This window comes from Pseudopipra pipra, chromosome 3 (genome assembly GCF_036250125.1).
Source record: "Pseudopipra pipra isolate bDixPip1 chromosome 3, bDixPip1.hap1, whole genome shotgun sequence".
In the NCBI taxonomy this organism is placed as follows: Eukaryota; Metazoa; Chordata; class Aves; order Passeriformes; family Pipridae; genus Pseudopipra; species Pseudopipra pipra.
In genome coordinates, this window is record NC_087551.1 from 37052478 (window position 1) to 37067878 (window position 15401).

Consider the following 15401-nt stretch of genomic DNA (forward strand, 5'->3'; position numbering starts at 1 on the left):
AAGTTTTATTGAGAAAATCTGAGGTTAATAAGAAGCAAAAGTTCCTTTAATTTAAGCTTTCATTTGGTGCTGTACAGAGGACTTGAGTTTAAAACCAAATGAGGTTGTTCTTTTTTACAGGAAAATGTAATGACACAGATGCAAGTTAGTTGCTGTATTTTGTGAATGTTTGCCACGTTGTTTATTGATTGTGGTAGTAAAGCATTAATGTAGCAATTATCTTGATAATAAGCAGTCAAATGCTAAAAGCTTTCTGACAACTTGACATATGACTTTGGCATTAGCTAGCTGCTTGTTCCTTTTGCAGAAGGTTACCAATTAAATTTGCCTACTTGCATGAAGCAGCCTGAGAGTATGTAAATCTGAAGCCTGTCGCTTCCTGTGATTGCTGGATTTGGTGCATGTTACTGAGAATGCTGTATTTTCAGAGGCTTTTTGTATTCTGCTCACAGTGTTTGCTGAGCAGAATCTGTAGCTAAAAATAACTAAAATGAATTTCTCTGTCTCTCTTTCTTTCTCACTGCAGGATGACGTAACTGTGCCAGGGATTTATCAGCTAAGCAGAAAATGAGCTTAACATCCTGGTTTTTGGTGAGCAGTGGAGGCACCCGACATAGGCTGCCACGAGAAATGATTTTTGTTGGAAGAGATGACTGTGAGCTGATGTTACAGGTAATTGCATCAGCCTTCCATGTGCAACTGCTCAAATTGTGAACTTAATGCACCAATTTCATGTATTCCTTTTGATAAATAATTTCCCCAGATGTTGTGGGAGCAATTGTTTCTGTGATTTTTTTTCTGTCCATAGAATAAAATTTAGTTTAAATATATTGCCATCAACCACACAGTTACCATTGAAGTGCAGAGAATCACATTTTCTTTAAGTCATGTACAGAATAGAAGATGAAATAAATTTCACAATATGATCAGTTCAGAAAGTACGCTGTGTTCCATAAAAAGTAACAATGTTAAGTGCTCTGGATGCTTTTGAAAAGAGCCCTATTTTTCTGCAACTTGTAATCTAATTTAGTCACTTGATTTGATGTAACTCTATCCCTGTGCCCTGATTGTGTTATACAAAGGAAAATGAAATTAGTGGAGACGGGTATTTCTCTATCCTAAGGAAGTTGAATGACTCAGTTTCAGTGGAATTGTAAATATTCAAGTTAAAACAGCTTGATACTTTAGTAGCTTCCTCAACTTTGAGGATCACTATGCAGAACTTTAGATGTGTATAACTGTGTTGTTATGTACTGTGTTGCATGCACTTTGCCCTATCAAAGCTGTCCTCTGAGCTGCCTTTTTCTAAAATATGTTTTTAAAATGGTTAATGGTAACATTTTGGGAGTTTCTTCTTAAATTCTTTTCTTTGTTTTCTGTAGAGCTCTTAAGAAGATTGAACTTCAAAACTAATATATTCAACCCTTCCAGCCCTTCAATAAAATACTTTCTTTTGAATTTTTTGTTCCCAAAAGTTGTGTATGCAGCCATTAATGGCCAAATTAGAATCTTACTTGCAAATGAAGTGCCTAGAGACCTAATTTTATGTGTATTACTCAGAATGTAATATCTCTAGTAAACTGCATTTGACTCTCAGCCTCAGAAGGCATCCAGAGGTTTTATTGATGATGTTAGAAAGCAGTTGAAAATACTCTTGATTTCTCTTTAAAGACAGGCAGGATGATGTCTTGGTGATTTATGTGGGAAATATTAAAAAACCCCAAACAAATGACGAACACAAAGGGAAACCCACCAACATCCAAAATAACAACGCAAGAAAAGCAACCAAAAAACCCCACTCCACTGGTTCTTGCTGAGTAGGGTATAATAAAAAAATACTTCTATTTTACTAGTAACTTGTTTTAAAGGGTTGTTGTCTCTGAATAAGGAACTGTTTTCTTTCTTCTCTTTCTGCTGTGCCATCTGTAGTTGATTAGTCCTTAGAGTGAAGCATTTATTCTTTCGTGTTACAAAACTTTACCTTCAAAGGTAGCTGCCTGTTTGATTAATATTATGAATAGATTTATTTACAAATGTTATTTGTTGTGTATTGACTTCAGAGTTAGTAAAAAGAATCAAGGGCCTGGTGATTTCCAAGAATATTCTCTTTAGCCTGCTATTATGTTAGGTCTACATGCCAGCATGACTGTAACACCACACAGTGCTTCAGGGGGAGGAACCCACCAAAAGAGAAGCTAATAATGTGTTCTTGTTCTGTATGTATAGCTCTTTGTGTAGGACCTTCCTTTCCACTCTTGACAACTTAGTTGTTCTCATACTGCAAAGCATGTGGACAATGCATGATAAAGAAAGCAAAATTTAATGCTTTTATTCATAATTGCTTTAGAGAAAACATATTATAAAAGCCTTAATAAAAAGCATTTCAACTCCATTGCATGCTTGATAGAACTCAGATCTGTACCTAACACTGTTGTTCAAAGAGGTTTTGTTCACATCTGGGAATACAGATTTGCTTTAAATGTGTTATTTTGTAAATCTGTTCAAACATAGTGAGAAGTCTTTGTGTTTAACTAGCTGCTCCAGTGCAGCTAGCTTGTGGATAAATAACGCATTTTCTTTCACCATTATGTTTAGAAATTTTGCATCTTGATGGGGAAATCACCTCCAAGAAATAAAAATATCTACACTATTCACAATATCGTAATTATTTGCAAAGAAGACTACATTTATTTTCTGTATTCTGAATATTTTATTGCTAGTCTGGATTGAATTGAAGAGTGTCTTAACACAGTTATTCTGTGATTTTTATCATTCTGCAGTCATATATAAATCTTAATACTGTATCTGGCTGAGCTGTTTCTTACAGAAGCCCTTAGGCAGTACCGTGTTTTGTATTTGTGACTGTTGATAACACACCAATACTTTAGCTATTGCTGAACAGTGTGTGCACAGTTTCAAGGCATTCTCTCTTGCTCTGTTCTTCCTAATCAGAGAATGGTTTGAGTTGGAAGGGACTTTAAAGATCATCTCATTCCAACCCCTGTACCATGGGCAAGGACACCTTCCATTAGACCAGGTTGCTCAGAGCCCCATCCAACCTGGCCTTGAACACTTTCAGGGATCAGGTATCCACAGCTTCCCTGGGCAACCTGTTCCAGTGTCTCAGGTGTGGGGGGATGCACGAGAAGTGGAGAGGGAACACAGTGAGGACAGCTGACGTAAACTGACCCAAGGGATGTTCCATGCCATATAATGTCATGCTTCTCAATAAAAACTGAGGGAGAGGGGCTCTGGGGAAGGTACCCACTACTCAAATACTGTCTGGACATTGGGCTGCCTGTGGGAGGTGGTGAGTGATTGCCTTTGCATCACTTGGTTTGTTTTATTTCTTTCCTCTTCCTGTTTCCTTCACTGCTTAAACTTGACCCATGAGCTTTTTTGCTTTTGCTCTTCCTGTTCTATCCCACATCCCAGTGGGGGGGAGGGGAGAGCGAGTGAGCAGCTGTGTGGTACTTAGCTGCCAGCCAAAGCACCACAGTCTTATAAGAAGTAATTCTGATAGTCCTTAAATTTGAACGGAAGGCTGCAGGAACAAATCCAAAGGAAAAATGACATTTAAAAGATTTGCACAGTCTTTGCACCTGTAAAGATCAGCTGCAATTAATAAAAATGTGTCAAATTATATGCAAGTAATCTCAGCCCAAGAAGTTCTACAGAATTTCAAGTGTTTCTCTAAAAGCCACAGACTTGAGTAATTATTCTTAACATTTCAGATGTGACAAAGTATCATGAAGCTTTAGGGATCTTTTTTTGTCATTTCCATTTTAAAGTATTTTTAACAGGACATAGCACATAAAGTTAAGAAAATAAATTACTATTAATGCAGTCTGTATTTGAAGAACAACACTGAAAGAAGTTCAGATTTTTTTTCAAGAGCCCAGGTAGCAATAGGGTAATTCTTGATGTATTGCTGCATCACTTTAGTGTGGAAAAGTGTAATCTTTGCTTGACATTATAGGCTCAGGAGAACACCCACACCAGTGAATTTGGTTGTATTGAGCTAGCTTGTTTTCACTTGAAAGGTTACTAAGTTAGTAGAAAATGAACTATACTGCCATATCTTCATATGCCATTAAAAAACACTCAACTGATGTAGTATATTAGTGCAGCTCATATTGGCAGGGAACTTGTTCATTTGTCTGTCTCTTCCTTGATTCTCCCCTCTCCCTTGATATCCTGCTTCCCCCCCATTGCCCCATTATACCACTCAAGAATGCAGAGCAAATTGGCTCAAATGAAAAGTCTAAAATAGTAAGTGTAAGCAGAAGAGGACTGATTTTGCTTCTTTGAGGAGAAAGCAGAGCAGTCATAAGATGGCATGGAAAGGAAGAATGAGGAAATAAATTGAAAACAAATAAGGAAAGTAATAGGAAGTCTGAAGATGTGGAGAAGGAATGAGGTGATAAACATGGAATTATGAGAAGGTGAAAGCATTTCCTTGTGAGTACTAATTGTGTGTTCCGATGCCTTGAACTGGCTCATGCCCTGGCAACCTGGGACTCCTAGAACTGACACACCACAGGTGCTGGTACAGAAACAATCACAGAAGTCTTAGACAGAAATGTACCATCCTCTGTGCAATATTATAGAACAATGAGTTGAGTAGCAAGGATAGAAGATGCAAACCTGAAACTAGAAAGAATGCTGTTGGAAGCTATGCCATCATGTTGGGACACTGCACTAGCAGAATTACTGGCAAACAGACTGAGATCAAGTATGTACAGCTGTAGATGATGAGCTGTGGGCTCCATTCACTTGGGAACTGTTGTAGATGCCAAGGTGCCAACACATGCATGCGTGAAGGAAGCATACATCCAGCCCCACCTCTTCCTTGCTTGCCATCAGCAGCTGAGGCTGCCAACACTTGGCCATGAGCAAGTGCTGAAAGAGGGACTTAACTGTTAAGGAGGTGGTTTTCTTAGAGGAAATAGTAACAAGGATTGTTCCTCATCTGTGGGTTGATGTTTGGATGCAAAATAAAGAATTCATTAAATAAATAAATAGATACTGAAGTGCTTAAGAAGGGATGGAGAGTCAGAACTGATAGGAATAGTAATTCAGGAACTGCTCCGACGTTTAGTGAAGAGGCTGTCACTGATTGACTCAGGAAACTGAGATCAAGGAGAAGCAATTTGAATGCTTGTACATTATAGTAATTATCCCAGATGTGTGACAGGAAATGGTGTGTTTCAGAGAGAACAGCAACACCCTAGAATCATGGTCATGTTTTGAAAGATGCATATAGTTGAGAGAGAGAAATAAAGGTGATGATGATGATGTTAGATTAAACACTTGATGGTACTATGGTGAACTGGGAAAAAAAAAATCTTTGGATAAGATATAGCTGGATCTGACTTGTATTTGGAGAACATCGAGAAAATAATTATTCTGAAATAATTTCAGGATTCCGCTGTGGGCACCCAGAGTTGGGTTGGAGAGTGACTTTTTTCATATGTGGGACTAACTTTTTATATAATTTCAATAAATGTACTATGTACAAAGAAAATAATCACACTGCTCTAAGAAAGAGCCATTAATGCTATTTGCTTCATACCTTATTTTTTTATATATATATTTAGTCACGGAGTGTGGACAAGCAACATGCTGTACTTAACTATGATGCCTCTACGGATGAACACTTGGTGAAGGATTTGGGCAGCTTGAATGGGGTAAGTTAACATCAGAAATTGATAGCTCCCTGGGTCTTCTGTATGTTTTATTTGAAATTTCTTCAAGCAGTTATTAATTGTACATTAATATCTTTTTAATGCAAGATTGGAAATGGGGGAACATTCAGAAGGAAAATGTAGTCTTTGCAGGGTTTTTCCACTGCATGTTTTTTAAAGGACTGCAGTTAAGTCCATTAATAAGGGGGTCTTGGCAGGAGGAAAAAAAATGGGAACAGTAACAAAGAATATGTTATACTTATGTATTTCAGAATTGTAGAAAAAAAAATCTTGAACACATTTAAAATCTTGGATATGCTTAAAAAAAACCATTTAAACAAATGGGTTTAAAAAAAAATTAATCTCTAAAATGTCTCATTAATATATGGGTTTTATTTCATATACTACTTTTTTTTCTTCTGTTATAATACAGAAAAAAGTATTAAACTGTACTTCATGTAGGAAAAAAATTACATATGCAATAACCATTGTATGTGTTGTATGTAAACCTATTTAACTAATTCTCCTTTTAGTTTTTCAGTAAATTAGTAATTTTGGTTAAAAATATCTATGATTAATTTCTATCAAGTGATTACAAACTAATACAGGACAAAAAAACTTTATGAGCAAAGTAAAGTTTCATATGGCATTTTACATTTTAAAGCTTTTCTAGGAATTGTGTATACCACAGTCTGGGTAAGCATCACTTTTTATAAAAGTTTTTGATATTACAATAGATAATTAAAATATAGTAACTTTGTCATATTTTTGTAGCCCTTTAGATACTTTTTTATGAGCTGTTCATTTGCATTAGTTGTGGTTGTTAACTTTAAATGTTTTGCTGTGTCATGAATGTGTACAGAATAAAATCATGAGTTCATCTGTGATTGTTTATTCAAGTGAATATTTAGAAAGTTAATGATAGCGAATAGCTTTTTCAAATACTTTAAAAAATAGATGAAGAAATCTCAAGTTACTGCGCTTTCATCTTGAAGTGCATTTCAAAATAAAATTCCTGTCAGTCTGTCTCTATTAGCTTTTCTGTACTTTAAGGTAACTAACGCAGCCTTCCAAGGAGTCAGAGTCTCAACTCCATGTGAAACTACTGTAATCTGAAGGGCTATATTCTTTGAACAGTTGTAGACATCTAAGGGCTTTGGTCCTTAAATATTTAATATACCTCTGTGTTTTCAAAGTTGGTGCACTGTATCAAGGCAATGATGAAAAATAAATTCAGCACATAGAGATTTTTTGCTGAACCATTTGATTTTATTCCCTAATTCTCTAACTCCTGTAGTCAATAGGCATAACTTCAGATTTTCGTTGCCTTGTCACAAAACTAGAATTTAATAATATATTTTAAAAGGCCTTCATACATCTTTTTTGCCTCTAATAAAGAGCTTTCAGTGATTTGCTTCGCTTGATCTGATTCATTCTCAAGTTTGAGGTGAAACTTCAGTTGCTCTTTAACTGTTTACCTAGAGACATCAAAGGAACTCTTTCTTCCCACAGTTTTAGGACAGAGAATATTAAGTCTTAAGAGTTCAGTCCTTGCTCTTTGTCTTCACAGTGCTTTCCTTACTATCACTTTCCCTCTATGCTTTTCTTAAATACCTCTGCCTACCCGGTTTCAGGTTAAAAGAGAAAACACATTATTTCTGTAACTCCATAATTAACTGTGTGACAGAACAGTGTATGCAATGCCTCAGTACCATGCAGTGAACTGCTAACTAGGCAATAATTCTTTTAGTCTGTCTACTGTTTCCACTGAGAACACCACAGCCAAATGCCTCGTCTAGTGCTTCGGCAGCTTCTACCTTTTCTTATTTTGTATACTTCATCAAAAGATAAGATTTTCTTAGTATACAGGACTAGTCCATTCCTGGTGTAATGCACTTTAGGCACTCAAGATAATTCAGAGTTTAAGGGAAGATGGCTGCTATCAATGCGTTTGTTTTGAGTGTTGTGAGTCTTAACCAACTTCACTAGCTGGACTGTAGTTGCACCTGATGCCCTAATACCTGAATATTTTTATATGCATGGTTGATTCACAGTCAGTTCAGTGAAAAGGCTACAGCAGTCTTTATCCTGGGCTTCTAGATCTAGATATTTTTGTCCTAGACATCTAGATTTGAAAATAAAGCAAAACTAAAATTTTAATCTGATTTACTTGAAGTAAAATGTTATTTCTGATAGTCTATCATGACTTATTCTAGACAATCTTATTTTTCTTCTATTTTATACAAAAACGATGAAGGAATTCCTCCTTTCTGAAGAAAATGTGTACAGTTGCTAAGATGTAATCTGCTATTTCATTAGTATCAACAGAAATCAACTGTATTTTCTCCTTTGACTTATGAACTCAAAAATTTATCAGAAGAAATAATTAACATCCATGGCCCTGTTGAATAACATTCTTTCCAGGAATATTTACAGGATAGCAAAGTCATTTCACACTGATGTTTCAGGACTGCACTGTGAAAAGCTTGGCAAACTTTAGAAGGCCTAAAGACATTTGACTCTCATTATTTGAAGAATAAAGCTTTAGAAATCATGTGAATATATAAAGATGTGTATGGAGTGATTTAACAGGGGAAAAAGGGGGAAACAGATTCCTTATTTACGTTGTAACTAGCTTTCTCACGTTGGCTTCTGTCTTGCATCCCAAAGCATGTGGTGAGATTTTAAAGCTCCAGTGGCAAAGGGAATGAGACTTGGTTGTTGTATACCATCGGCTCAGTCATGGGGGTGTCGGTGGATTGCACACACTGTCTTCAGAGTTCTCTGAGTTGAGTATACTGCATGTACAATTTCAGAACTCTGACCAGGGAGGAAAAGTGCATACATACATATATATACATGTGTGTCTGCAAGATGACCAAAGTTTTGTTGGTTCGCTAAAATTCAGGTTGCCTTGAAGATAGTCTTCACATGGGTATTTGCCCTGGACTCTCAAGGTGTTAAAGTGAAATAAATATGAATTAAACACTACTCATGCTTGCAAACCAGTAGATAGTTGTACTTTTTATTCTTATTCCTGTGGAAAATATTTTCTATGAAGTAGGTAATTTCTTAGTAATGAAATGGGCATTATTTTCCTTTAGCAAAAGGAAATAAAATTTCCTTTTACTGTTTTGGGGAAGGACATTGTTTTTCCAGACTTCATTTAATACTAGATTTGCATGAGAAAGACAACCATTCAAAGATTCAGACTCTTGGCTTGCTTAATTATTTAAGTTTTTCTTGTGTGTGTGTGCATCCCTAATTTCAAAGTGCTTATAAAATGGCATATTTCAGTTGCTTCATTCTTTAGAAACATGTACATGTTGTTTTAGAATTCTTAAGTTGGGTGATCCCGTGGAGTTGCAATATTTTGAGTCCCCAAAACTGGCACAAATCAGTAGTAGACATGCCTTAGAAAGGCACTCTGGATATTTAATGTCCTATCTGTAGTATTAACATGTAGTTGTTATGAAAAGTAAAAATGAGCTGTACATTTTTTGTCAGTTATGGGAAAATATAAAACTGATAAATAATTCATAAAATAACACACAGTCTTGTATCAGCCAATCCACAATTATATTTGCCTTAAATCTGCCCTAAATTAAAGCTTCATTTTATATATTAAAATAAGATGAAGGAAGTGACACTGAGGAAAAAGAAACTTTTGACATATACCTAATTATTCACATTTCTTACCAGGAAGATACTGTGTTCTTGTAAGTCCAGTTGTTGCATTCTTTTCAGGTAAAAGAAGGGGGAAGATTTCAAGAAAGCCAGGGGAGAATGTTGGGGAGAGTAGCTTAGAGTGTAAATTATAGCTTCTTAATGCAGATTTGAATTGAACCTTGAGGAGTAGCTTAATGAAAGTGCTGTGCAGAAGTTTTTTGTCATCTCCCACTCTAGAAAGATTCTTCAAGGATCTGTATCTCCAAAAATGACTTAAATATTATACAGAGTTACATTTACTGTTTTGATTGCGGGGTTTTTTGTAGCTTGATCTCTAATTTGTTTAATTGAGAGCTTAATATTCTATTCTGCTACAAAACTTGTCTTTACCCTTTTATATTTCTCTCTCACTGAGTGAACCCATAAGATATTGACACAATTCAGTTTTCTCTGAAGGTAACGAATTCAGTTTAAGAAACAATTCGCTTTCATAGTAGTGAATCAGCCTCATTTGGAGAGTAGTAGAAGCAATGATATAACCTGGGATAAGCAGAAGGGTCGTTTTGAGATCTGCCTTTGTGAGGTGGCAGATTCTTGTAGAAGTCTCTAACTAAAGATTTAAGGATCCCCTCCAATGGCAAAAGCGCAAGTTGTGAGAAGAGCACTCTCAGGTCCTGATGCCCACTCCCACCTTAGTGTGTCATCATCCTTGGTTTCTGGTATCTGAAGTGACCACGAGCACTTTCAAGTGTTACTGATGTTCTCAACCTGGGTAGTTGGCCTGGTGCTGACAGCCTGCCTTCCTAAGCTGGTAAATCAGTCCTTAAAGACACGGGACAGTTCTGATGAAGGAATAAACCATTTTTCCCCCTGGTCCTTTACAAAGGCTTGTGCCTGATTCGGACTTTTATGTAGGTGACTTTCTACAATTTTCTTTAGGGTTTGAATAATCTAATTTTAAGCCCTACTTATGTTCAGTTAATTTTTTTCCCACAGGGATGAAATTGTTTTCCGACTCTTCCGAATTGTATCTGAGATCCATTTTGACTTGAATGTGTATTATTTGTCCTTGCTGCCTCTGTAATTAGTCATTCTATATCTCAGGTGTTCTCTTGAAATCTATACCACCATGATTTTTTCAAATTCCTTGTTGTTTTTCACTGTTCTGTTTAATCTGGACCTTGAAATCACAGTGATGGATAATCTGTAGTGCCTGTAACAGCCAACTGATATGACTGGTGAAATTGGGCAAACCTTCAGGTACATAAGTCCTTCTCCAAATCACTGAAAGCTTGTTTGATTTCTCCAACTGTGTGATTTCAAGGAGGGGAGGATTATTTATTGTACAGTACCTGAATTTTCACTAGGTATTGTCAAGGCTATGAAATTTGCTCTGCTTTGCTGCTAGCTGTTATAGTAATGTTATTTTTGCTTACAAATATTATTATATCTACTCTTAAAAGAGTTGCAATATATTGAATTCTTGTAGCTGATTTTTGGAGTTACTCAGATGCACTAACTGGGTCCATGTTTTCTTCAAGTCCTTTGACAGTGATTAGAAATAAGCTACCTCAGAACTCTCATATCCAATGCTAAATGCCGTACAAATATGGTGATCAATCAATTCTGTCAGCTAATTGGGGTTGGAAAAAGAGACTGCAAGAAAAATTATAAGTAGAGATGCTAATTTGAGGGAACATTAATCAACAATTTACTAAATATTGTTAACAAGATTAAACTTGAAAGAAACTTTTCAAGGGTGGTGTAGTGTCAGCAACCTGGTTAGCAGTTGGTGTTTAACCTTTCTTTTGTCATATTTTGTAAGACAGATGGCAATTTAACCTTACAGTTCCCTGATGAATCACCAGTAGAAAATTTGTGGTGCTGAAAATTTTCTTATAAAATTATTTAACTGATGTTATTTTATTATTTTGGAATTTAACTGTGTTTTTTTCTCTCCTCATTTTTTTCTGTAGACATTTGTGAATGATGTAAGGATTCCAGAACAGACATACATCACTCTGAAGTTAGAAGATAAATTGAGATTTGGATATGATATCCTTGCCATAAAATGCAGTGTCAGGACACACTTTTCTTGTTAAAACTATGGTTGTGTTAAGTGAAGGGTTCTCATGCTACTTGAGAAGGAACTTTGAAATATTTATTTCTCTCATTACTACAAAAATGCCTATATTAGAAAAAATCTCAGAGTCTAGAAAACTGTATCTTGGTCTGAACTGTTGATAAAGTACATTTCATTGTCTCTCACTGCGAGAAACCTCAACTTCCAATTACAGTTTAAAGTCTAATGCGTATCTTCTGTGTTGCTAAGAAATATTAATTTTCTTTGAGGCAAATAGACAAATATTTATATCATATGCAATTGTGTATGAGCAGAGAAGATTACTAGTAATTATTCAACAAAGTACAGAATGAAAAAAATTATTTGCATTATTACAACATTAAGGTATCCAGTCAGTGTTCTGTTTACAAGTAGTAAATAATTTCATCGTGCATTTACTTTGATGAGTATGATAGTGCATGATAGTCCTAACAGTGACATATTTGTAAAAGCTGTCACCATTCCAGTGGCAGAATAGTCTGCACAACTTTCTTTTCAGTAAAATCCTCTTGTGAATTCAGAAATTTTTCAGTATTTTCCTTACCATTTCCTACATACTAATCTTTTTACTGTTGTCAGGGGAGAGATGAGAGTCCCTGAAGAAGCACTTAAGGTAACAATGTGCAGTTCCTGGATGTTCTGTCATTGTGTAGTTATTAGTAATATAGGTGTTGTTTTCCTACTTTTTGAGGATTTGTGGGTTTTTTTCTCTATTTAACATCATGTAGCATGAAAAATTCACAAGCCAACTCCAGTTATCCCAAAAGTCTTCAGAGGCAGAAGGATCGAAGCAAAGCAGCTCCAAAAGCCCGGAGTCCAAGGTAACAGACTCCACAGCTGAAGTGCACCACAAAACTACAGAAGCACTGAAATCTGAAGAAAAATCAATGGGTAAGGTTCATTTCTTAGCTGCAGAAGCACAAAAACTTGGAAAGGGCGTTAATTTGCTTTGGTAGGATGCTTGTGAAAATCTGTAGATAGTAAAATTTACACGTGTGAAATTTTAAACAGACTTTAAATAAGAAGTTTTGGAATTGAATTTCTGCCTTTTTTACAGTAACATCCACCTAAACTTTTGAAGAGAGATTTAATCAGCATTTATAAGATTTTTGCATGTCTCTTTCCCAAAATCACAAACTTGCAGGATTTGTGGCAGAAAATTGCTAATTTTTACAGTTTAACCGAAAGTATTTGTTCAGAAACAGTTTGTACTTTCTACCATCTACCATTTTGTTCAGTTGGTTGGTTTGGTTTCTTCTGTTTTTCTTTTTAAATGGGTGGGAGTTTTGTGTGTTTGTTTTGTAGTTAGTAGCATGCATCAGGATAGAACCTAAGCGGTCTGTTGTGGTTTAAAAATTTGTAGCTACTGCAGCTTCAGTCTTGTTTCTACGTCATCTTTCATATTTGTGTAATGTGTCATGGTGGCTCTTCTGCAGGCATCTTAATTTTGTGTGGTTTGTACTGTGTCCAGCTCAGGGGCCCCCAATATAAGAAGGACATGGACCTGTTGGAGCAAGTGCAGAGAAGAGCCACAGAAATGATCAGAGCAGACAGGTTGAGAAAGATGGAGTTGTTCAGCCTAGAGAAAAAAAGGCTTTGAAGGGACCTTATAGCAGCCTTCCATTACCTAAAGGGGACTTATAAAAAAGAGGGAGAGCAAATTTTACACAGGCAGATAGTGATAAGGCAAGGGGGAATGGTTTTAAACTTAGAGAGGAGAAATTTTGATTAGGTGTTTGGAAGAAATATTTTACTGGGAGAGTGTTGAGCCACTGGAACAGGTTGCACAGAGAGTTTGTGGATGCCCCATCTTGTGTCAGTTTTCAAGGCCGGGTTGGATGAGGCTGTGAGCAACCTATCCCTGCCCATGGCAGGTCCCTTCCAACCCAAACCATTCTCTCATTCTGTGATGAACTTCAGTGTGAGGCTGGTTGAAATGTAGTGGAGATAACCACAAGAATAAGAAAGGAATCAAGTGCTGTTGCTTCTTTATTATGGAACTGTCTGGGTCTCATTTCTTATGTCAAGGCTGTGCAGTTTTTTTAGGTTTAATCTACTCTTCTAGAAGATACACTTCAAAAAATTCTCTTCCCCACACATAAGATTCTGTGGTATAACTAATTAACCTGTTTGTTTTTTTGGCTGATCTAGCATCATATTAAGGCTACATAAAGTAGCACAGTGGGTTTTTTTCTCATCTTCTGTTTTTCTTTTCACTCTTCCAAAAATAACAGTCAAACTTAATGATAGTGATTTATATTTGAGTGCAATTCTCACAAGTTTTTTGGGGGTTCATTCTCTCACTGTTGCTATATATAATATATGCATAGCTGTCTACTATTGCTAATTCAGTGCACAGGTGTAGAATCATAGAATGGTTTGGGTTGGAGGGGATCTTAAAGATCATTTAGTTGCACTCCCCTGCCATGGGTGCAGACACCTTTCACCAGATCAGGTTGCTCAAAGCCCCATCCAAACTGTCCTTGAACACTTCCAGGGATGGGTCATCCATGAAGTCTCTGGACAACCATTAAGTTCTTAGAAACAACTCAGTATTGACTAAAGCATAATGCTGTTCAAAAACAGAAGTACCTAATGTCAATCATATTGAAACTTTTGGCATGGCTATGAAAGCATCTTTGGAATGCAAGTGTATAAAACATTGAAAAAAAAAATTGAAATTCATAATAGCTAAAGTAACAGACAAGCTCCTAAGCAAGATTTGAAAAGATCATGGTTTTTTATATAACGACTCTATTAAGTATATTCAGAACATCTGTGCAATGCTAGAATAGCTAAATCTCTATAGAGTTAAATATTCTTCCAAGAGATCAGATCAAACCTAATCCAGTCAATTTATCATCAGAGTAGAAATCTTAATTATATCAGTTTTTTTTCTTATTTAATCTTTGCGTTTAAATATATTTAATCATGTGTATACATTCTATATCAGAAACAGCACTTTTAATTGTACTATAATTAGCTAATACCTTTAAAAAAACCCCAACCTTTAAAACTGGTTGTGCTCAGTAATGTTTTACACACAAGGTAACTTTCAGCACTGTGTAGTAGCTGTCAGCAATTTGGAACCTTGGCAACATTGCAAAATTTGATCAGTTTTTCATGCAGTGAGTTCAGATTTCATTGAAAGGTCAGTGTGGGTAAGAATGAGAATCTTCTCACAGAAATAGTAGCTAACAGCTTTTAGGAATTTACTGCTATCCTTATGACTTCAAACTGAAAGAAGAAATAATGTTAACAGATATATCAGGGTGACAATAAGAGATGTCAGCTGCCTTTGCAGAAACATTTGTGCCAGAAGTTTTGATCAGGTCGTTAGTAAGCTTTTATATTTAGAACCCAGATCAGTTATCCAGCCTCCAAGTTTGTTTTGTATTTAGGCAAATGCATGCAACCATTTCACTTCAACTTGCAGGAGAAATGATCCAAGCAAATTACTTTCTCTTCATGTTACTTTAACCTAAATATCTCAAGTAAACAGAAGTGTAATTTCCTCTGCTTTGGGCTAATTTTATAGATCTTTCCGCCATGCCTCGTGGGACACCGTTGTATGGACAGCCAGCCTGGTGGGGTGACGATGAAGCTGATGATAAAAGTGTCTGTAAGCCAGATAGCAAGCATGAAGAAAAAACGCATGAGACAGGGGCTTCAGGTAAGTGTTGTCTTATTTTTGTGTGTTTTTTTGTCTTTATTCTTTATATATACTGCATATATTCCTAAGTAGGGACCTAAACAGGTATTAATGTTCGGAAGCTTCATAGTGTGCAAGATGAAAACCTTATAAATTTTAAGTTAGTTTTTAAGTAAATTTTGAGTTAGTTTAAAAACATTTTGTGAGAAACTGTGGATTTCCAGAGACCAATTTCACATATAGCGTGTCAATTTTCTAGTATATAATAAAA

General features: G+C 36.0%; 1 protein-coding gene across 11 annotated transcripts in view; it reads left to right on the plus strand.

The window, feature by feature from the left end:
* The window catches only part of CEP170 (centrosomal protein 170), a 100746-nt gene that overhangs the window by 24288 nt on the left and 61057 nt on the right, over nucleotides 1-15401 (plus strand). For all 11 annotated transcript variants that reach the window (XM_064648661.1, XM_064648662.1, XM_064648666.1 and 8 more), the window contains exons 2-7: nucleotides 527-672; nucleotides 5601-5690; nucleotides 11333-11411; nucleotides 12033-12091; nucleotides 12207-12369; nucleotides 15017-15151. In XM_064648661.1, coding sequence (XP_064504731.1) covers nucleotides 568-672; nucleotides 5601-5690; nucleotides 11333-11411; nucleotides 12033-12091; nucleotides 12207-12369; nucleotides 15017-15151 — 631 coding nt within the window. In that variant the 5' untranslated portion in view covers nucleotides 527-567. The remainder of the gene's footprint in view (nucleotides 1-526; nucleotides 673-5600; nucleotides 5691-11332; nucleotides 11412-12032; nucleotides 12092-12206; nucleotides 12370-15016; nucleotides 15152-15401) is intronic.